The sequence below is a fragment of the Ovis canadensis genome, chromosome 1, assembly GCF_042477335.2.
Source record: "Ovis canadensis isolate MfBH-ARS-UI-01 breed Bighorn chromosome 1, ARS-UI_OviCan_v2, whole genome shotgun sequence".
Taxonomy (NCBI): Eukaryota; Metazoa; Chordata; class Mammalia; order Artiodactyla; family Bovidae; genus Ovis; species Ovis canadensis.
Window position 1 is genome coordinate 27,063,267 of NC_091245.1, and position 23,394 is coordinate 27,086,660.

At 42.7% G+C, this 23,394-nt stretch overlaps 1 protein-coding gene and 1 non-coding gene across 2 annotated transcripts in view; one reads left to right on the forward strand and one right to left on the reverse strand.

Annotated features, from left to right (window-relative positions):
• RAB3B (RAB3B, member RAS oncogene family) overlaps window positions 1–23,394 on the reverse strand; it is a 72,651-nt gene that overhangs the window by 4,816 nt on the left and 44,441 nt on the right. The window contains exons 3-4 of the mRNA XM_069591428.1: window positions 20,031–20,149; window positions 17,075–17,199 (exon numbers count right to left, since the gene is read on the reverse strand). Coding sequence (XP_069447529.1) covers window positions 17,075–17,199; window positions 20,031–20,149 — 244 coding nt within the window. The remainder of the gene's footprint in view (window positions 1–17,074; window positions 17,200–20,030; window positions 20,150–23,394) is intronic.
• Window positions 21,410–21,481, forward strand: TRNAS-GGA (transfer RNA serine (anticodon GGA)). The gene has a single exon. It is a non-coding gene; the product is annotated as a tRNA-Ser (tRNA).

Here is a 23,394-nt window from a genome sequence, read left to right on the forward strand (position 1 = left end):
AGCCTGAAGGCACTCACAATTACACTCGCTCACCTCTGGTAGACAGCCTCTTCTGGGGCCCACTTCCCGACCTGAGAAAGGCAAGCTGTAGAAGTGCCTGCTAATTGAGGACAAGATAAAGAAGGAAGTGGCTGCTGGCTGTTATCCACAGGCTGTTGAAACTCAGCTGGCTTTAGAGACTCTTCAGCATGTAGCCTGTCCTTAATGAATATCATAAAAATTGACGTTCTGGCCTTTGACCGGTTTGTTACCAATGATACTGTTTAGGGAAGCAGGCAGTGTATGTTGCTTGCCTAGGAAGGGGGAAAATAGGTAAAGAAGTAAATAGGCTTAAATAATCAATTTGGATGAAGATGGGGACACAGGTCAAGGCCAGGGGCACTGATCCCTTCTGAGGAATTGGCACCCAGGGGAGGACATGCTCACTGCACAAGAGGGCAGTGGGTAAGAAACCCAGGAGTCAGAAAGCCTGGGTTTGAACAGTCTCTGTCAGCTACCAGCTGTGTGATCTCAGGCAAGTTGCCTAATTTCTCCCAGCCTCTGTTTCTTCATCTATGGAATAGGTAATATGACCTACCTCATAGAGTGGGAATAAGGTTTAAATGCACAAAAGTATGTGAAGTGATTGGCATGTGAAATCCATGGCAATTCCCTTTCTCTTATCTTCCTAGCCCATCAAGTCCCAGCTTCCCTGCCCCTCCATCATTCACCAGGGCCTTTGGAGGAAAGCCTCTTTTTTCTTCATCATTCAGGGCTGATCAACAAACCAGGTCTTTACTGAACACTGACTTTGTGCCATGTCTTGCACTGAGTGCCAGGGACAAAAAAAGACCAAATCTAATTATGGAGAAAAGATACACCAGTCAGAGTGTCAGTCCCTCACGTATGCATAGTCCTTAATGATTCACAAATACAAATTTAAAACAACTTTGTGATGGGAGTGGGGCAAGGCAAGGGTTATCATTTGTAATTTACAGATAGGAAAACTGAGGCTCAGGGACGGAGCATAAGCCAGGGCTCTTACTGCTTATGCCCCCTTGTCTCGCTCTCAGTTGGGACAGTGACAAACACATTATAACTCAGGTAGAGCAAACTAGAGGTTGTGCAGGAATGCAGCAGAGGGAGAGAACGGAAGGGGAGGAGATGGGGAATAAGCTTCCAAAAGTTAGTAGAGAGGGGAGACTTTAAGGCCAGAACTGAACAAAACTCTTCACCTAATGAACTTATGCTTTAAGCGTTAGCTTAGATATGGCTTCTTCATCCTCTGTGCTGCTTCTGCCACAGCACAGCTTACCCTGCACAATGGAAGTCCATCTGACAAGGAGCTCCCCAAGCAGGGATCATGTCATTTATCTAAGCTCCAGCACTAGCCAGAGGAGTAACAGCTTGCTGAGTGTTAACTGAATGAATGGACAGATGCATGAAGGGGACAGGAATGAGCATTGAGGGTGTAGCTAGGGGGCTGTGGATAGTGAAGGTCATGAGAACTCATCTCAGCAAGCAGGACAAATCCTGTGCTGGGCACTGGAGACACTGATGTGAATCAAATGCAGTTCCCACAGTTGAGGAGCTCCTAGTCTAGTGTGGAAGATAGACATATAGACAATGTTGGAAAGGCAGGTAGCAAAGGGACTGTCAGGCGCACAGGAGGCACCTATCTAAGCCTGGGGCCCAAGGAAAGCTTCTTGGAAAAGCTGATTCCTAAGCATCTATCAGCTACATAAAGCTATGTGGTGGTGGTGGAGCCGGGGGGGGGCTTCCCTGGTAGTCTAGTGGTTAATAATCCTCCTGCCAATGCAGGGGACATGGATTCTATCCCTGGTCTGGGAAGATTCCACATGCCTCAGAGCAGCTAAGCCCATGGGCCACAACTACCGAGCCAGCGTTCTAGAGCCTGTGCTTTGCAAAAAGAGAAGCCATGGCAATGAGAAGCCACGCACCACAATGAAGAGCAGACCCAGTTCAGCAGTGAAGACCCAGCACAGCCAAAAATAAAGAAATCTTTAAAAAAAAGACACATAGTATGAGTGTAAGTGTGAGCACACACACACATACAGAACACTAGGCCCAGGAAACAGAATAAACACACATAAGGGGGAAGAAAACAGCCTTTATTATCCCAGAATGCCCATAGCAGTCTATCGTTAGAGCAGAAAGCTCAAATTGGTGAGATGAGAGGCCGTAAGTAACCAAACATAGAGAGTGTGTATGTCATGCCAAGGAGCTGTCATCACTGTCCTCTCAAAGGTGCCCAAGGTAGGAGACCTCTGATTCAAGTAAGCGGCGCATCACCCTAGCCTGCTCATGGGTTTCTTTTGCTATCAGAACAACCTCAAATGCACCTCCAACCAATTACTGTCAGACTACTGGAAGGCTCTTCATTAGTAGGCCAAGATGGTAACCTTTTCCTCAGGTTCATTAGTGAGGAGTCTCAGGAGCTGAGAATCTGCAGAGCTCAGGAAGATGACAACCAATTAATCAGACTAGCCCCTAGTCCTTTCCTCCCTCTAATTGGCTTCAGAACAATGGAATTTCTGCTGTCTTTAACAGGGCCCAATTCTTAACTGAATCTGAGAAAATTCCCACCCCCAAAATGCTCCTGTTTACCCATCCTGTCCAAAGGCAGCTGTCATAGCCCCACAAGCTCCACTGACTCTGGCCACATTGCCTGCTTCTGAATGTGACCTCAGAATTCTTTTCAGAAACTCACAATAAACTAAACTCACCTCTCCTCACTCTGACACTGCCCCAGAACATTTCTCCCTTACTTTTACATTCAAATCCCTTCTCTAGCCAGCTCTGGTACCTCCTCATCTCTATCTTGTATTATATCAATCTGCAACTCAAGCCCCTCCAGTCACTGATGACTTTGGCAAGTGACTTGCTGTCTTCCTTTCCACCCAGGCATGTACTCACTCTCAGGAACTTAGGTATTCAGGTGCACAATCCACTCCAATACCCTGGCTGTTAATTTCTTAACCATTTCATTTCCAACAAAATTATCTTCCGTTTTGCTTATGCTATGTCACTGTCCTTATAACTTCAGCTATTTTGAATTAGATTTGTGTGCTAAGTCATGTCCAAATCTTTGTGACCCCATGGACTGCAGCATGCCAGGTCTCCCTGTCTCTCACCATGTCCCAGTTTGCCCTAGTTCATGTCCATTGAATTGGTGATGCTGTGCAAACATCTCATCCTCTGCCGCCTTCTCCTTTTGCCTTCAGTACTTCCCAGCATCAGGGTCTTTTCCAATGAGTCAGTTCTTCGCATCAGCTGGCCAAAGTACTGGAGCTTCAGCTTCAGCATCAGTCCTTCCAATGAGTATTCAGGGTTGATTTCCTTTAGGATTGACTGACTTGATCTCCTTGGTGTCCAAAGGACTCTCAAGAGTCTTGTCCAGCACCACAATACGAAAACATCAATTCCTCAGCGTTCAGTCCAACTCTCACATCCGAACGTGACTATTGGAAAGGCCATAGCTTTGACTATACAGACCTTTGTCGGCAAAGTGATGTCTTTGCTTTTCTATACACTGTTTAGGTTTGTCTAGATTTGTGTTACTAGAGCTCACAGAGGTCTAATTAATCCAATATCCAGCCTTCACCTTATTACGTTAATACCCAAGATTCTGCATGGCTCAGCTTCTGCCCACTTCCTCAGCCTCATCTCCCTGACTCACACCATGCTCCAGAAACAACACTTTCTTATTTGGTGCTGTTACTCATGCTACTACTCTCTAGCTCTTACTCCTGATCCTCTTTTATTACTCACCTGTGGAATCCCTGATTCCAAAGAGCCTCTCCTTTCTCTTCCCACCCCATCTCCACCACTCAGAACTCAGGACATACAATGTGTCTTTCCCCTAGACCCCCATGGCACCTGACATGATTGTTTCAGTCAGATTCCCTCAGGAAAATGCGAACTATTTTCAACATTTAAACAGAGGGAAACGGTTATATGGATGACAGAAGAATTAAGAGGCCAACAGTCATCAAGACAGTATGGTACTGGCACAAAGACAGACATATAGATCAATGGAACAAAATAGAAAGCCCAGAGATAAATCCACACACATATGGACACCTTATCTTTGACAAAGGAGGCAAGAATATACAATGGAGTAAAGACAATCTCTTTAACAAGTGGTGCTGGGAAAACTGGTCAACCACTTGTAAAAGAATGAAACTAGATCACTTTCTAACACCGCACACAAAAATAAACTCAAAATGGATTAAAGATCTAAATGTAAGATCAGAAACTATAAAACTCCTAGAGGAGAACATAGGCAAAACACTCTCAGACATAAATCACAGCAGGATCCTCTATGATCCACCTCCCAGAATGCTGGAAATAAAAGCAAAAATAAACAAATGGGATCTAATTAAAATTAAAAGCTTCTGCACAACAAAGGAAAATATAAGCAAGGTGAAAAGACAGCCTTCTGAATGGGAGAAAATAATAGCTAATGAAGCAACTGACAAACAACTAATCTCAAAAATATACAAGCAACTTCTGCAGCTCAACTCCAGAAAAATAAACGACCCTATCAAAAAATGGGCCAAAGAACTAAATAGACATTTCTCCAAAGAAGACATACGGATGGCTAACAAACACATGAAAAGATGCTCAACATCACTCATTATTAGAGAAATGCAAATCAAAACCACAATGAGGTACCACTTCACACCAGTCAGAATGGCTGCGATCCAAAAATCTGCAAGCAATAAATGCTGGAGAGGGTGTGGAGAAAAGGGAACCCTCCTACACTGTTGGTGGGAATGCGAACTAGTACAGCCACTATGGAGAACAGTGTGGAGATTCCTTAAAAAATTGCAAATAGAACTACCTTATGACCCAGCAATCCCACTGCTGGGCATACACACCGAGGAAACCAGAATTGAAAGAGACACATGTACCCCAATGTTCATCGCAGCACTGTTTATAATAGCCAGGACATGGAAACAACCTAGATGTCCATCAGCAGATGAATGGATAAGAAAGCTGTGGTACATATACACAATGGAGTATTACTCAGCGGTTAAAAAGAATTCATTTGAATCAGTTCTGATGAGATGGATGAAACTGGAGCCGATTATACAGAGTGAAGTAAGCCAGAAAGAAAAACACCAATACAGTATACTAACACATATATATGGAATTTAGGAAGATGGCAATGACGACCCTGTATGCAAGACAGGGAAAGAGACACAGATGTGTATAACGGACTTTTGGACTCAGAGGGAGAGGGAGAGGGTGGGATGATTTGGGAGAATGACATTCTAACATGTATACTATCATGTGAATTGAATCGCCAGTCTATGTCTGACGCAGGATGCAGCATGCTTGGGGCTGGTGCATGGGGATGACCCAGAAAGATGTTATGGGGAGGGAGGTGGGAGGGGGGTTCATGTTTGGGAATGCATGTAAGAATTAAAGATTTTAAAATGTAAAAAATAAAAAACTAAAAATTAAAAAAAAAAAGGAAAAAAAAAAGAAATTAGGCTATGCAAAAAAAAAAAAAAAAGAATTAAGAGGCCAAATAGAATAGTGAAGAAACCCAGAGATTATCAACACTTGCGGGGGGTGGGAATCTATTAATGGGACCAAAGGAAGTTAAAATCGTGGGTGCAGGAGTCGGAGAAGAAGAGCAGCCCCTCCTGGAGGAGCCAGCCAAAGGCTACGGGAGACACACATGCAGGTTTTTCCCCTTTTCAACATGCCAATTACTTGCCTGTGTCTCTCCTTGGCTAAACCGAGCCAGAAGCCGCTATCAAAGGAGCCTGGGAAACACAGCCTTTGGGCAGTTTCCAGAGAGAGAGACAGAGCAGAAGGGTGAGGAACGACAGCAATCAAGCTAAGGACTGGCACAGGATGTTGAGCTTATCTCTCCACTATTTTGTTTCCCTGATCAATGAGCACCTTGAGGGCAGGGAACCTATCCACCTCTATGGCACCAGGGTCCATGATATGTTCAGTGATGGTGGCAGACTGTTCACTGTTCTCCCTGTAGATTTTATATTCCCACCCACTGCCAAGTGGCTTGCAGTGCCTCCTTGTGGGAGGAACATATTTCCTTCATGCATCAAATCAGATTTCATCATGTAACTTGCTTTGGACAATGAATGTGGGTATTCTAAGTGCCAGTGGAAGCTTTGAACATCTTTGCGTGGCTTAGGCCTCCAGATTGGATCTCAGAGTTGCATGACATGGACAGAGATGCAGCTGACTTGCAACTGGCATATAATGTGAGTGGGAAATCAACTTTTATTATCTAAGCTCCTGACTTGGGTTGTTACCACATACCATTATGTTGTCATAATCTAAAGAATTCTCACCAACATTATGACTGAGGGTGGAAATACCAAGAGAAACTATGTCAAGCTTTTGCAAAAACACCACTGGGTGATGATACAATGGGAGCATTAGGATTTTGACTCTAAAGGCTAAGTTTTGAGTATTGGACCTGCCACCTATGAACTGTATGGCTTAGAAAAGTTACATAATCTTCAAGTTAAAAAAAAAAAAGACATGGAGGTGTGGTACAGCTCATTGTGTGCAAGAAAACATAAGTGGTCAGCTTCTTCAGTGTAATGGAGTTGAATACGATGCTGCCTCCCAGGCTACGAGTGAGGGTAAGAGTCACAAGGGACTTGCTGTGAAAACACATTATGAATCACAAGTCATTACAGCAAAGTTAGTTGTTCTCAGCGTCAAGTAGGTCTTTCTCTGCAACCAGGCTGAGTGATGCAAGGTTTCAATTCATCCCAATCCAAAAAACATTTATCGAGCACTCAAAAATAAAAGAGGCCATCTTGATGCATATAATATCAAGGTAGACAAAATAACATAATACACCCTGATGCATCCATCACTCAAATTTAATAGATATCAACATTTCCTCCAAAAAGGGGCATGTACAAGGGTCTGTGGGCACTAAGTAATGAGTCAGGAATTGTGTGAATTGAAATCATGGAATCAGAGGGATAGAGCTGAATAGATCTTCCCACTCAGCTAATCCAAATCCACTGTTTTTCAAAAGGGCAACTTGAGACCCAGAAACAGGAAATAAGATGCTCAAGGTCACACAGTAAACAAGTGGCAGAAGCAGGATAAAACCCTCAGTCTCCAAACGCGTAGGCTGGTTACTTTTCCCTCCACACTTCACTACAGTGAGCATTTATATGTATGTTTCAAAACCACATTTTGAACAGATATTGCAGTGAAAAAGAAAAAAAGAATGGGTTTTTCCTTTGCCTTTCCTGAGAACAAAGAAGATTAAAAAAAAAAAAAAAAAAACAGAGACCAGGCCTGAACATTCCTAGGTTTTTACTTTAACTGCTCCTAACTCTACAACACAAGAGAAGACTCTACACATGGACATCACCAGATGGTCAACACTGAAATCAGATTGACTATATTCTTTGCAGCCAAAGATGGAGAAGCTCTACACAGTCACCAAAAACAAGACCGGGAGCTGACAGTGGCTCAGATCATGAGCTCCTTATTGCCAAATTCAGACTTAAACTGAAAAAAGTAGGAAAAACCACTAGACCATTCAGGTATGACCTAAATCAAATTCCTTATGATTATACGGTGGAAGTGAGAAATAGATTTAAGGGACTAGATCTGATAGAGTGCCTGATGAACTATGGACGGAGATTCTTGACATTGTACAGGAGACAGGGAGCAAGACCATCCACAAGAAAAAGAAATGCAAAAAAGAAAAATGGCTGTCTGAGGAGGCCTTGCAAATAGCTGTGAAAAGAAGAAAAGCAAAAAGCAAAGGAGAAAAGGAAAGATAAACGCATTTGAATGCAGAGTTCCAAAGAATAGCAAGAAGAGATAAGAAAGCCTTCCTCAGTGATCAATGCAAAGAAATAGAGGAAAACAACAGAATGGGAAAGACTAGAGATCTCTTCAAGAAAATTAGAGATACCAAGGGAACATTTCATGCAGAGATGGGCTCGATAAAGGACAGAAATGGAATGGACCTAACAAAGCAGAAGATATTAAGAAGAGGTGGCAAGAATACACAGAACTGTACAAAAAAGATCTTCATGACCCAGATAATCCCAGTGGTGTGATCACTCAGTTAGAGCCAGATATCCTGGAATGTGAAGTCAAGTGGGCCTTAGAAAGCATCACTACGAACAAAGCTAGTGGAGGTGATGGAATTCCAGTTGAGCTATTTCAAACCCTAAAAGATGATGCTGTGAAAGTGCTACACTCAATATGCCAGCAAATTTGGAAAACTCAGCAGTGGCCACAGGACTGGAAAAGGTCAGTTTTCATTCCAATCCCAAAGAAAGGCAAAGCAAAAGAATGCTCAAACTACCGCACAATTTCACTCATCTCACAAGCTAGTAAAGTAATGCTCAAAATTCTCCAAGCCAGGCTTCAACAGTACGTGAACCGTGAACTTCCTGATGTTCAAGCTGGTTTCAGAAAAGGCAGAGGAACCAGAGATCAAATTGCCAACATCCGCTGGATCATCAAAAAAGCAAGAGAGTTCCAGAAAAACATCTACTTCTGCTTTATTGACTATGCCAAAGCCTTTGACTGTGTGGATCACAATAAACTGTGGAAAATTCTGAAAGAGATGGGAATACCAGACCACCTGACCTGCCTCCTGAGAAACCTGTATGCAGGTCAGGAAGCAATAGTTTGAACCGGACATGGAACAACATACTGGTTCCAAATAGGAAAAGAAGTATGTCAAGGCTGTGTATTGTCACCCTGCTTATTTAACTTCTATGTAGAGTCTATCATGAGAAACGATGGGCTGGAGGAAGCACAAGTTGGATTGCCAGGAGATATATCAATAACCTCAGATATGCAGATAACACCACCCTTATGGCAGAAAGTGAAGAACTAAAAAGCCTCTTGATGAAAGTGAAAGAAGAAAGTGAAAAAGTTGGCTTAAAGCTCAACATTCAGAAAACGAAGATCATGGCATCTGGTCCCATCACTTCATGGGAAACAGATGGGAAAACAGTGGAAACAATGGCAGTTTATTTTGGGGGGTTCCAAAATCACTGAAGATGGTGACTGCAGCCATGAAATTAAAAGACGCTTACTCCTTGGAAGGAAAGTTATGACCAACCTAGACAGCATATTAAAAAGCAGAAACAAAAAATAAAATAAAAAGCAGAGACATTACTTTGCCAACAAAGGTCCGTCTAGTAAGGCTATGGTTTTTCCAGTAGTCATGTATGGCTGAGAGAGTTGGACCATAAAGAAAGCTGAGCACCAAAGAATTGATGCTTTTGAACTGTGGTGTTGGAGAAGACTCTTGAGAGTCTCTTGGACTGCAAGGAGATCCAACCAGTCCATCCTAAAGGAAATCAGTCCAGAATATTCACTGGAAGGACTGGTATTGAAGCTGAAACTCCAATACTTTAGCCTCCGGATGCAAAGAGCTGACTCATTTGAAAAGACCCTGATGCTGGGAAAGATTGAAGGTGGGAGGAGAAGGGGATGACAGAGGATGAGATGGTCGGATGGCATCACTGACTCAATGGACATGAGTTTGGGTAAACTCCGGGAGTTGGTGATGGACAGGGAGACCTGGCGCTGCAGTGCATGGGGTCACAGAGTCGGACTTGACTGAGTGATTGGACTGAACTTGAAACAATGCAAAAGGAAGAAATCAAGATCCTATCACTTTTGTTCCTTATCGCTGACTCTTGATTGTGAGCCCTTGCCTTATGTAAACCCCTTACTCCTCATGGAGGCGGCAGGATTGGGGAGCATGGGGTGGAGCACAATTCTTGAGGCATGAGCCCACTTGTTCCCCTCTCAACCCGCTGAGAATAAAAGCCACCTTTCTATTTCCTCCAAACTCTGGATTTCTCATTCAGCTTTGATGGGCAGAGAAAGCCAAGGTTTTGGCCAGCAACACACGTCCCTCCTTCTCTGGCAGGCAGAAGCACATTTCCCTTTTATTACATTGCTCGGGTCTAGTAGAGAGCTGCCCCTAGTAGAGAACCCACCATTCCCCAATGTTTCCATTATGGAAGCAATGGAAACGGTGAGAGACTTTATTTTGGGGGGCTCCAAAATCACTGCAGATGGTGACTGCAGCCATGAAATTAAAAGGTGCTTGCTCCTTGGAAGAAAAATTTGACCAACTTAGACAGCATATTAAAAAGCAGAGACATTACTTTGCCAACAAAGGTCCGTCTGGTCAAGGCTGTGTTTTTTCCAGTAGTCATGTATGGATGTGAGAGTTGGACTATAAAGAAAGCTGAATGGTGAAGAATTTATGCTTTTGAACTGTGGTGTTGGAGAAGACTCTTGAGAGTCTCTTGGACAGCAAGGAGATCCAACCAGTCCATCCTAAAGGAAACCAGTCCTGAATATTCATTGGAAGGACTGATGCTGAAACTGAAACTCCAATACTTTGACCATCTGATATGAAGAACTGACACATTTGAAAAGACCCTGATGCTGGGAAAGATTGAAGGCGGGAGGAGAAGGAGATTGACAACAGAGGATGAAATGGACATGTGATTGAATAGACTCCAGGAATTGGACAGGGAAGCCTGGCGTGCTGTACTCCATGGGGTTGCAAAGAGTTGGACACAACTGAGTGACTGAACTGAACTGACTGATGATCCATCAGTAGAGAATCCACCTGCCAATGCAGGGGACACTAGTTTGAACCCAGGAAGATCCCACATGCCTTGGGGCAACTAAGCCCGTTTTCCACAACTACCGAGCCAGTTCTCTAGAGCCTGCGCTCCACTATAAGAGAAGCCACTGCAATTAGAAGCCCATACACAGCAACAAAGGGTTATTTACTGCACCCCCGCCCCAACCCAGTGCAACTAGAGAAAGCTCACTTGCAGCAAGAAGACCCAGCATAGTAAAAAATAATAAGTAAACCACATTAGTTCTGGTCTTGTTGTGGAACACACCGCTCCCAGTCCCCCCAGCCCCCCGCCAACTCTTTGCCTAACTAATATTTTTCTGATCCTTTTGTTCTCAGCTTAAGTGTTACTTTCTCAGAAGACTTTGACTCTCCAGTCTAAAATTAGGTAGGTCTCTCTTTTCTACTTTCTTCATATCACTTGTGGTGGACTTACCTTACTTTTACTGGAAGCCCATAGCTCAGTTGGTAAAGAATCCGCCTGCAATGCAGGAGACCCCGGTTTGATTCCTGGGTCAGAAAGATCCCCTGGAGAAGGGATAGGCTACCCACTCCAGTATTCTTGGGCTTCCCTTGTGGCTCAGCTGGTAAAGAATCCACCTACAGTGTGGGAGACCTAGGTTCAATCTCTGGGTTGGGGAGATCCCCTGGAGAAGGGAAAGGCTACCCACTCCAGTATTCTGGCCTGGAGAATTCCAAGGACTATACAGTCCATGGGGTCGCACAGAGTCGGACACGACTGAGCGACTTTCACTTCACTACCTTACTTTTATCTGTCCACCATTCCTTCTTTTATGGAATTGCTACTTTAAACAATAGTGGTGGGACTATAGGTTATAATACTTGCCTCCCCCAGCCACTGAAACAGGCATGTGACTCACAGGTATCCACTCATAGTCTTCCCTGAGATTGATATATGGTGGTTGGGAGCAAGAATCCTCTTTTGCAGAAGTTGGAGGATATAAATCTGGAGCTGCCATCATTTATCTAATTCCCCATTCAGAGTCTGGCTACAGAAAAAGGCTGAAGGGATATGCAAAGCTAAGAAATACAGACCCAGTTGAGTCCTGTGACTAGCGGACTTCCCAACTACATAAGCTAATACATTCTTTTTTAAAATTAAAGCTAGTTTGATTTGAGATTTTATCACTTGCCATAATGAGAGTCCTAAGTCACACAGAACATATCACAGTTTTAAACTGTTATTGAGATATAATTTGCATGCCATATAATTTACCCATTTACAAATTTTTAATTATATATTTATTTGTATGATTATTTGTTTAATGTCTCTTTCCCCCATTAGTTCCATGATAGTAAGAATCACACCTAAGTACCAAGATACAACCTGTCTCAGAGTATATGCTCAATAAATATTTTTCAGTGTATAAATGTATGAGTGAATGAGTATCCTGTGCTGGATGGCTGGGATAATGAAAACAATTAGACATAACCCCGACTACTGCTGAGGTATAGTGTGAAACAGACATGTAAATAGCTGAGTTCTGGTAAGCAGTAGAGAAAAGCTCAGGAAGTTCAGTAGGTCTGAGATGGGTTACCTTGACCTACGCTGCTGCTGCTGCTAAGTCACTTCAGTCGTGTCCGACTCTGTGTGACCCCATAGACGGCAGCCCACCAGGCTCCCCTGTCCCTGGGATTCTCCAGGCAAGCTAACCAATTCATTAATGCCCTCTTTAAGTGTCTTCCTAAACTCTGTACTAAGAATTAATCTCACTTCCGTCTGTCTGTCTACATAAATTAGATAGATCTTTATTGGCTCTGTGTGTGTATGTATATATGTGTGTACACGTGTGCACTAAATCAGTTAAGTTGTGTCAGACTCTTTGTGACCCCATGGACTGATTGTAGCCTGCCAGATTCTGCTGTCCATGGGATTTCCCAGGCAAGAATACTGGAGTGGGTTGCCATTTCCTCCTCCAGAGGATCTTCCTGACCCAGGGACCAATTCGGCGTCTCCTGCATCGCAGGCAAATTCTTTGTTGCTGAGCCACTGGGGAAGCCCCTTTATTGGCTCTGCTGCTGCTAAGTCGCTTCAGAAATCCATAATCGTAAGCAAGAACCTCATGAACCTATGCTGAACTTGACCTATCTTAAAGAGTTATGCTGAGAATTAAAAGAGATAATTAACACAAAGCACTTCATATAATGCCTGGCTCAATATATATTACCTATTATTATTCTATTCACTGTATAGTGAGGTTAAGTGGTTAAAAGTCCAGCTCTGGAGCCAGACTACTACTTGAATTCAAATTCTGACTCTACCTGTTACTAGCTACGTGATCTTAAACAAGTTACTCAACTTTTCTGTGCCTCAGTTTTCTCATCTCTATAAGAAATGTACCTAAATTAAGTTAGGTACTTTTAAATTAAATGAGTATTACTTTAAAACACTTAGAATAGGGCCTGGCACCTGGTATATACCTAATAAATGTTTAACAAACTCACCTTTTAAAAACATTAGTCATAATGGCTTGGCATGCTGGCTATATTTTTTCCTAATATAAAATTAACTCACCTTTTAAAAAGTCTTATTTAACCTTAAAGGCTTGAGATGCTAATTATATTTTTTCCTAATATACACCAAAATATATACATTAAATTATCTTGAACACCCAGTGACATGACTCTCTCAACTGGAGAAGCGCTACTCTAGACTCACACAATCCAGTGATTTATGGTTCCCTAAATACACAGGTGACTGCAGCCATGAAATTAAAAGACGCTTACTCCTTGGAAGAAAAGTTACGACCAACCTAGATAGCATATTCAAAAGCAGAGACATTACTTTGCTGACTAAGGTCCGTCTAGTCAAGGCTATGGTTTTTCCTGTGGTCATGTATGGATGTGAGAGTTGGACTGTGAAGAAGGCTGAGTGCCGAAGAATTGATGCTTTAGAACTGTGGTGTTGGAGAAGACTCTTGAGAGTCCCTTGGACTGTAAGGAGATCCAACCAGTCCATTCTGAAGGAGATCAACCCTGGGATTTCTTTGGAAGGATTGATGCTGAAGCTGAAACTCCAGCATTTTGGCCACCTCATGTGAAGAGTTGACTCATTGGAAAAGACTGATGCTGGGAGGGATTGGGGGCAGGAGGAGAAGGGGACGACAGAGGATGAGATGGCTGGATGGCATCACGGATTCAATGGACGTGAGTTGAGTGAACTCCGGGAGTTGGTGATGGACAGGGACGCCTGGCGTGCTGGGATTCATGGGGTCGCAACAAGTCAGACACGACTGAGCAACTGTACTGAGCTGAAATACACAGGGCTATTCCTTGCCTTTGCCAGTGTTATTCCCCATGCCTGTAATGTCCTTGCCTTTCTTCCTCACTTGACCGCTCCTACTTATCTCCAAGGCCTAATGTGGAGTCAGGGAGCCTGACTCCTCCAGCTCTGTTTTCCTTGCAAATCAGGGACTTCCCTGGTGGTCCAGTGGTTAAGAATCCACTTGCCAATGCAGGGGACAGGGATTCAATCTGTGCTTTAGGAATATTCCACATGCTGCAGAGCAACTAAGCCTGTGTACCACAACTACTGAGTCCAAGCACCCTAGAGCCCATGCTCAGCAGCAAGAGAAGCCATCACAATGAGAAGCTCAGCATCGCAACTAGAGAAAGCCCAAGTACAGGAACAAAGACCCAGTGCAGCCAAAAATAAAATAAATTTTAAAAATATTTTAAAGACTTTCAAAGCAGAAATAGAGACATAGAAGTAGAGAACAAATGCATGGATACCAAGGGGGAAGGGAAGGTGATAGGAAGAACTGGGAGATTAGGATTGACATATATACACTATTGATGTTGTTCAGTTGCTAAGTAGTGTCTGACTCTTCGACCTCATGGCTTGCAGCATGCCACACTTCCCTGTCCTTCACTATCTCCCGGAGTTTGCTCAAATTCATCTAACCATCTGCTGCCCTCTTCTCCTTTTGCCTTCAATATTTCACAGCATCAGGGTCTTTTTCAATGAGTTATCTCTTGATACGACACAAAATGGATAACTAATGAGGACACACTGTAGAGCACAAGGAACTCCCTTGTAATGTACTGTGGTGACCTGAATGGAAAGGACATTCAAAAGGGAGGAGATAGTATGTGTATGTATGGCAGATTCATTTTGCTGTACAGCAGAAAATAGCACAACATTGTAAAGCAAACTGCACTCAAATAAAAATTAATTTAAAAAAAAAAAAAAAGACTCAGCATGGGCTTCACGTTCTCTGACCCAAACTGAATAGATGCCTCCTCTGTGTCCACAGCCCCTGGCGCATCCTTCTATCACAGCACTGATCACCTGGCTTATCACAGTTTCTGTCTCAGACCAGGGAACATAGCCTATTTTGCAGCACAGTACTTGGCATGGAGTAGGAGCTCAGGAAGTCATAATTAGAATGAAGTAAAATGAAATAGCCAAATAATTGACTCCATAAAATTTTAATCAAAACATATTTTTACAGTGTTTACTCACTGCCAGACCATATGCCAGGCACTATGGGTATAAAGATAAACAAGACTCATTTCCTGTCCTCATGAAGCTTTCTGGAGACAGATAAGGAAACAAGTGCACCCAAGGGAGATGGGTTCTGTGACTGTTGCATGCATAGGGTACTCTAAGTGGGGGAACCAAGAAAAGAGCTGGGGGAGGTGTGTTTTGAAAGTTGAGTGGGGGTTCAACAGCTAGATAAGAGTGGGAGATGGGGGATAAAAAAGAGTCTTTCAAACAGAAGTGGCATTGTTCGTCCAGGGAAAGTGCAGGGCATCTCGGAGACAGCAGGCTGAAGGCATAAGATAGCCAGAGGTCACCCATGTGTGGGCTTCGCCACATGTTTACTGTCCTGTGAACCATGGAAATGGGTATAGACACATTCTATGGGCCCTGTGATGGGGTAAGAACCATCAAGAGCCAAATGGCCCACCCTCCCTATTTATTAAGCACCTTCAGTGTGCTGATTTCTATTCCAGGCCACACTGGAGAAAAGGAGAAGGAAGGAAGAAAGTAGTATAGGACACTCCACTATACATGTCCTCGTAATATACATAATACAAATATATACAACACAAATTCACACTTGTATATTACACAGTTTACCCACCTACCAGCCCAAATATCTGAACTTCAGAAACTGGCAGAGAATATAACTTTAAACTCCCTTCTCCTTAATACTTACAGCACTGAGGTTGTGAGAAATACTTAGGGAGACTGGCTAAAAGTTAAGCAGTACACATATTCTTCTAAAAGAAGACTTATCTAAGGTGAGCCTATATTAAACCCCAATAGGGAAAAGAAAAGCTTCTCTTTTAAGCAGGTGTAGGTAGGTGTCCTGCTGTGTGGCCACTAAGACATACCTGAGACACCTGGGTCTCAATGGAGCACAAGGATCAAGGTGCATTAACCTTGGAAAAAGAGCATCATTGAGCAGCATGTTTAATCTACATTGTTTCGTGACTTCATACAGTCACTTTTGCTGTGAATTGTATTTTGGTGACAAAACATCAGTTTACACTGACAGAAATTGTAAGACACAGCCTATGATATTCAGTGTTGTAGTTGCTATAAAGGATGTTTGATATTAAGAACATCATCACACTCAGCATATACAGTCTGTTCTACAGTTGCCCGGCTTCCCAAGTGGCTCAGTGGTAAAGAATTCGCTTGCCAATGCAAGAGACGTGGTTCAGTCTCTGGGTCGGGAAGATCCCCTGGAGAAGGAAATGGCAACCCACTCCAGTATTCTTGCCTGGAAAACTCCATGGACAGAGGAGCCTAGCAGGCTACAGTCCATGGGGTCACAAAGAGTCAGATACAACTGAGCATACATACACTCAGTCTACAGTTGTCAGTGGAGAGCAATGCTTCTCTGGAATAATGGGTTTGTTTCTATCTTAAGGACCATCTCTGAACCATGTAACTGATTATGTTTTCTTTGCAATGGCTGCTAGGAAGCTCAAAATGACTATTTCAGTCCAGCTCTTGCACTTGCCCGAAAACTTACAAAATATAGTTATCTCACCCCTGGCCTTCTCTTATGTTCTCCTACTCTTGCCTTTTTTCCCTTTGCTCCAATTGTCTCATTTTTTGGTTGATATACTATGACAGTGTTATAAGATACCTCAAATCCTTTGTGGAAGGAACTGGTTTAAAAAAAAGATTTCATATATTTAAATTTTATTTATACATCCAGTATAACAAAATATACATGTATCATAAATAATGTATTATCTAGAATTCATTAGCATGAAGCCCACATGTATATGCCCTAAATATGAAACGACACACACAGAGCACATATGCACATAATTCAGGATCACAGCACATCCTTAATGTCCCAAATACAAACACACACTTATTCCCTCCATTTGCCCCACTCCAGTGCACACATGCACCCACATATGTCATGCACATACCAAGCTGCTCTGCGAGGAGCCGGCCCTTCTCAGTGGGAACAACCCTCTCTTCCTCCATATCACACTTGTTCCCCACCAGGATTACCTGGGCATTGTCCCAGGAGTAGGTCTTTATCTGAGTAGCCCTAAAGAGAGACAGGAAGAGGACTGTGTTATCAACACCCTCCTAGGCCAGAAAGGACCCCAAGAAGCTCACAGAAGCCCCTTCAACAAGGTTGCAATCCCACAAGCCATACGTTGTGGCCAATAAAAAAACCTTTTCTCGACAAGTTTTTGAAAGTGAGCACGTGTTATTTCTATAATGAGAAATAAACTTTCAAATTGAGGAAATAAAACCAGACCTTTATATTGAGCATACATTTTTTGTGAAGCAAGCCTAACTCTGTTCCCCAACACCTCATAGGTAGGAACAGTTACCACCCCCCCCTTTTATTTCCCTACACCTTTACTGTGGCATCTGTTATTACATTTGGCTGGATTTATGTCCCTCCTTGAGGGCAGAGATAGGTTTATTCTTTTTTATATATAATTTTATTTATGTATTTATTTTTTATTCTTGGCTGTACTGGGTCTTTGTTGCTATGCCAGCTTGTCTCTAGTTGCAGTGAGTGGGGGCTACTCTTCAATCCCCTGCACAGGCTTCTCGTTGTCGTGACTTCTCTTGTTGCAGAGCACAGGCTCTAGAGAGTGCAGGCTTCAGGAGCTGCAGCACATGGGCTCAGTAGTTGTAGCTCCCAGGCTCTAGGGCACAGGTTCAGTAGCTATGGGGCACGAACTTAGCTGCTCCACAGCATGTGGGATCTTCCCAGACCAGGGATCAAACCCACGTCTCCTGCAATGGCAGGTGGATTCTTTTCCACTGAGCCACCAGGGAAGCCCCATCTTTGTGGTACCAGCCCTGCCCAGCATAGAGCACAGAGAAGTCAGTGAATGTCTGATGAAGGAAGGAGCCAGCAAATAGTTAATCCTGAAGCAGATCTAAATAAACTCTGATCCTATCCTGATACTGACATTCAATCTAACTCAACCTTAACTGCAGACTGGACCAACTACCAACCCTGCTCCTCAAGCTGATTTCACTACCCATCTTCTCTTTAAGGGTGAAAAGCCACTTCCTCAATGGATGGAATTCAGTCAACCACCATTTGTGGTAAAACTACAGAGAGCCAGGTTCTGTGCTGGGCACTGAGGTTTTGACGGCAGATGGGTGCTAGGCTGGGACCAAGTTTCCCAGAGGCAAAACTGAAGGTCAGAGCTTGGAAAAGACAGACAGTCTTCAGCCTCAAGGCAGGGACCTGAAGCCAACTCCCTGTGCCTCCCATGCCACTCTTCTGTCATCTTCCTCCTTCCTCCCGCCTCCATCCACTCTCAGCTCCTAGATTAGCAACTTAGGTTATTCTTGGAGGAATCGTCACCAGGTGTTAAAGTCACTGTGTTCCTGAGGCAGGATGAACAGGGACTGATGGAGAAAGGAAAGGAGGTCAAGGCTGGCAGGGAATGGGCAGTGTGGAGATACTTAAAGCAAGAGCTAATCTCTTCATGGTGGGAGGTGAGGATGGGAGGAGATAGAGAGAGGGGACAAGGGAGGAGGAGAGAAAAGTCATGACTGGAGGGAAGGGAGAGAATAAGAAAGAGGAAAAAACAGGAGGGAAAAAAGGTATAATGAGAGAGGAAGAGAAAAAAGAGGGAGGAAAGAAAAAAAGGAAGGCGGAGAAAAGGAGTTGTTAAAAGGAAAGAGGGAGAAAGGAGGAAGAAGGGAATGACCAAGAGGCTGAGAAGGAGAACACATGTGTGACAGGCATGTGGGTGGCACCCTAGACTGCTGTTCAGAACTGGAAAGTGGAGGTAGGCAGCCTGAAAGGTCACTCCCAGCTCAAGGCTCCAAGGAACCAATGGTGCCTCACATAGTCATGGCAACTGTTCCTTGGCAGAAGCGAAGTCTTGAAAGGGTAGCTGTTGGGCGAAAAAGAGCAGAAGACAAGCTTGGCACTAGCCAGCACTGCTGTGCTGTGCCCGGCCTGTGCTGCCTCTCTGACTGTGGATAAGAACCAGGCACAGATTCTCCATCTTCCACATTCTTATCCTCTCCACTGAATAGGGACACCCAGTCCTGGCCTTCCCTCTTCACCTCTCCTTCTCTTCATGCTCCCTTCTCCTTGTGAGTAATTTTCCAGGGAGAAAGAAGTAAGTCAGCAGTCTCCAACCTTTTTGGCACCAGAGACTGGTTTGATGGAAGGCAGTTTTTCCAGGATTGGGGTTAGGGGGGGTTAGTTCAGGCAGTAATGCAAGCGATGGGGATGTGGCCTGGGGGCTTGGAGGCCCAGAGGTTGGGCTATACCTCTAGGGAATTGTGTCAGATTCTATTGTATATTGAACTGTTATGAACTTGACCCCCACCCCCCAGCCAAGGGATAAACTTTATAGGAAAACAATATGTGGATTCACTTAGTACTCTGTCCAGAATGATTTTTCCTAAAACACTCATCTGAACCTGTTGTTTCCCGGTTCAAATGTCCTCACCTACAAATAAAATCCAAATTCCCTACCCCAGCATATAAAATCCTTCACGACCTCTGCTCTTCTTACCCTCTCACCTACCTTCTTGCCTTTGCACATCTGTACTCTTTTTCTGCAGCATTCTTATCCATTTGTCCCTCTGGCCAATTCTTGTCCATCTTCAAACCGTAGTATGTATGTCAGCAATTCCAGGACACATCCCCTAACTCCCCAAGCTAGGTTTCTACAGCCTGGGTAGAAACACTCTCATCACTGCACCTGTCACAGGATATTGTCATTGCCTGCTCACTGATCTATCCTCTCTGCTCACCTGTGAACATTGTGAAGACAGGAGCCATGTCTTATTCATCTGGTTTTCCCTAACACATAGCATAGGGCTTAGCACATGCTAGAGTTTCATGAACAATCTGATGGATGAATGAATGAATGAATCTCATACCAGTCTTGGACAGCATTGAAAGATTCCTCATTGGTGATGTCATACATCAGAATGAAGCCCATGGCTCCACGGTAATAGGCTGTGGTGATGGTCCGGTACCGCTCCTGCCCAGCTGTGTCCTAGGTGGGAAAAGGAAGGAATCAGCCTCATAGAAAGTCTGTTTTTGTTTCTAAAAAGTTCCTAGGACAATTAACTAATAATCCAAAGTATATTTAAGGAGCATCTATTATTTATCTTGTACTTGGAGACTATAATAAAATGGTTTTTGGAACATCATAGAAATTAATAAGAAAATAATTAAAATCCCAGTAGAAAAATGAGCAGGAGGAAAGAACATTTCACAAAAGAACTGTAAATAGATAATTATTATATTAAAAGATTTTTCTTTGTTTTTAATTATAATTCTTGTTACAGACAAGGATGTAGTAAAATGTACAACCTTACACCTTGTTTGTGGGAATGGAACTTGGTTCAGTCTTTCTGGAAATCAATTTGGAAGTCTCAAGAGTATTAAAAATATTTGTACCCTTTGACATGGAAATTTTTCCTTCTAAAAACTTTTTTACAAAAATAGAAAATCAGACTAGCATTAATATTTATGCATAAAAATTTTGGTTACAAATCTATTTAAATAGTATAAAAGTATCATTAACATATATCCAACTTTAGAATGGTTATGTGTTTATTTATATAAGATGGAACAATGCTTGTATGTGCAATGTAATGTCAGCTTCATAATATTTGCAGAGAAAAAAACTGGAAAGAAACACATCAGAAGGTTAATAGTGTCTGTCTCTGTAAGAAAGATAAGAATTATCAGGATTTTCATTTTTTTCAGGTATTTTTATTGTCTTCTAATGCTAAACATGTATTATTTATACAAGGAGAAATAAACATTTTCACTAAAAATAAAAAATATGACTAAGACAATTCTTTATCTCAAGCAGCTCACAGTCTAGTTGGAAAGACAAACACAAACAAGCTAAGCCAAACCCCACAATAAAGCGTTAATGGAATACTCTGGGGTGCTTCACAATGTCCACACAGTCCTCATGTCAGGGACCAATCAGTCTTATCATTACAGTTTTAGATGTGTGATACTGGAGCACATATAAAAGATTCCTCATATATTACCTCATTTAAATTTTACAAAAAGTCTCTCAGAGGTAAGGATCAGTATTTACATTTTATAGTTGAGAATGCAAAACTGCAGAGAGGGTAAGTGACTTTCCCAAGGACACAAAGCTGGGTAAATTTAAAAAGAAAAGCTATGTCTTAAATCTAGGACTTCTGATTCCAAGTCTGATGCACATAACATTATACCTCAGTCAATGAAAGGTTTATCTACAGACATTTACTGAACACTACCCGTAATGGCTTCCCTGGTGGCTCAGAGGTTAAAGCATCTGCCTGGAATGCTGGAGACCCAGGTTCAATCCCTGGGTCGGGAAGAGCCCCTGGAGAAGGAAATGGCAACCCACTCCAGTACTCTTGCCTGGAGAATCCCATGGAGGGAGGAGCCTGGTAGACTACAGTCCATGGGATCGCAAAGAGTTGGACACAACTGAGCGACTTTACTTACTTACTTACCCGTAATGATATTAAAAACAAATAGGGAACAAAAGAATTATAATATGCCATTATTAGTACATATGCTGCATCTATTGTCCATAAACTTTAGAAAAACCCTGTAAGGTACATATTATTACTCCCACTTTACAGTTGAGAAAACTGAGGTTCCCAGAGATTGTCCATCAAATGTAAGAATCGGGATTCAAAACTGTCTGTCTGACACCTACAACCTATTTCAGTATCTCGCCTTGGCTATGAATCATAATTTGTGTGATACAGAAATGGAACAAGCATCATCCTTGCCCTCAGGAAAGCTCAGCAAAAGTATAGAGGTGGCTAAGACATACCACCAAACTAATAATTAGCGATGTCATCACTATCAAATAAGTGATGACAGAAAATGTGTCACACAATTCAGATAAAGTAGAAGTATGGTGATTTAGGATAGCTATGAAAGATGTCAAAGCAGAGATAGTGCACCAGTTAGGATAGACTGGGTTACTCAATAATAAGCAATCTCAAAATCTCAGCAGCTTCAATAACAAGGTTTTATCTTTCACTATTTTCTCATATCCATTAAGAGTTGGCTGGGTGCTCTGCTCTTTGTCTGCTTCGTTCCAGGATAAAGACTGACAGAGCAGCTATGAGAAGGAAAGAAAATATGTGAGTCATGTTTTGGCTCTTCCATTTTTCTTGTTCACTGACCAAAGCAAGTCACATGCCCACACCCAAGAAAGCACAATCCTATAAAACGCCCAGGAGGAGAATGGGAAATGTGGTGGATGGCATAACCACTCCCATGGAGGGGATCTCTACCAAGTCCAGCAGCATCACCTAAAGATGTGGTTACTTGGTAATAGAAGGAAGACAACAGGGATTTTTCCTAAATAAGAATTTTTCAAGCAGAGAAGTGAAGGAAAGGTATTTTGACATAAGGAAGAGTTTTTTCCCATGACTACTCCAGAACTTAAGGAATTGTGGGAAATGAGTAGGCAATGAAACTAGAAAGAGCTTTGAACACAATGCTATGGAATTTGAATTTGATCTTTTTAGGATCAAAGATTTTGAGGTAGGATATTAACATGATTTTATCTGAACTTTAGAAAAATCACTTTGACTGTGACGTGGAGAACAAACTGGAGGAAGTAGAGATGGCAACCAGGCAGGCTGGTTGGTGAGATCTTTGCAATGGCTCAGGTGAGACCTAAGATGTATTTGAACTAGAGTGGTAGAAGTGGAGATGGAGTAGAAATAGATTCAACAAGTATTTAAGGGGTGACTTACAGACATGGCAAACAGATCAGTTATTTTTTTGGCAAGGCTCAGCTTCTTCATGTCCCGTGCAATTCAGCTCTGACCCAGACTTGCACATTACTCAGCAAAACAAAGTCTGCATTTAACACATCCACCATCATGGAAGAGCATTTGAGTCACCATCTCCTGTTTGTTGAGCATGGTTTGGGAGTGTCTTACTCTTTACTTCAAGCAGCTTATCAGAGTATTGGTTCTGACCACATACAGTACTTCTCCCTAAGAGTTCTGGCAAATAGAATTGTATCCAGCTCATGGATGAGTAGTGCAGAATGAATGAGTAGTGTAGAATGAATGAGTAGATGGGTGTCATGAATGAGTAGTGTAGAATGGGTGAGTAGATGAGTGAATTTAAAAATGAATGAAGAGATGGATGAGTGAGTGTGCATGAGTGAGGGTGAGTGAGTAAACACTAACACAGGAATCTTAGGCACTAATATTAGAGAGCTACTCCTGTTATATCTACACAAAAGCTCTGTGT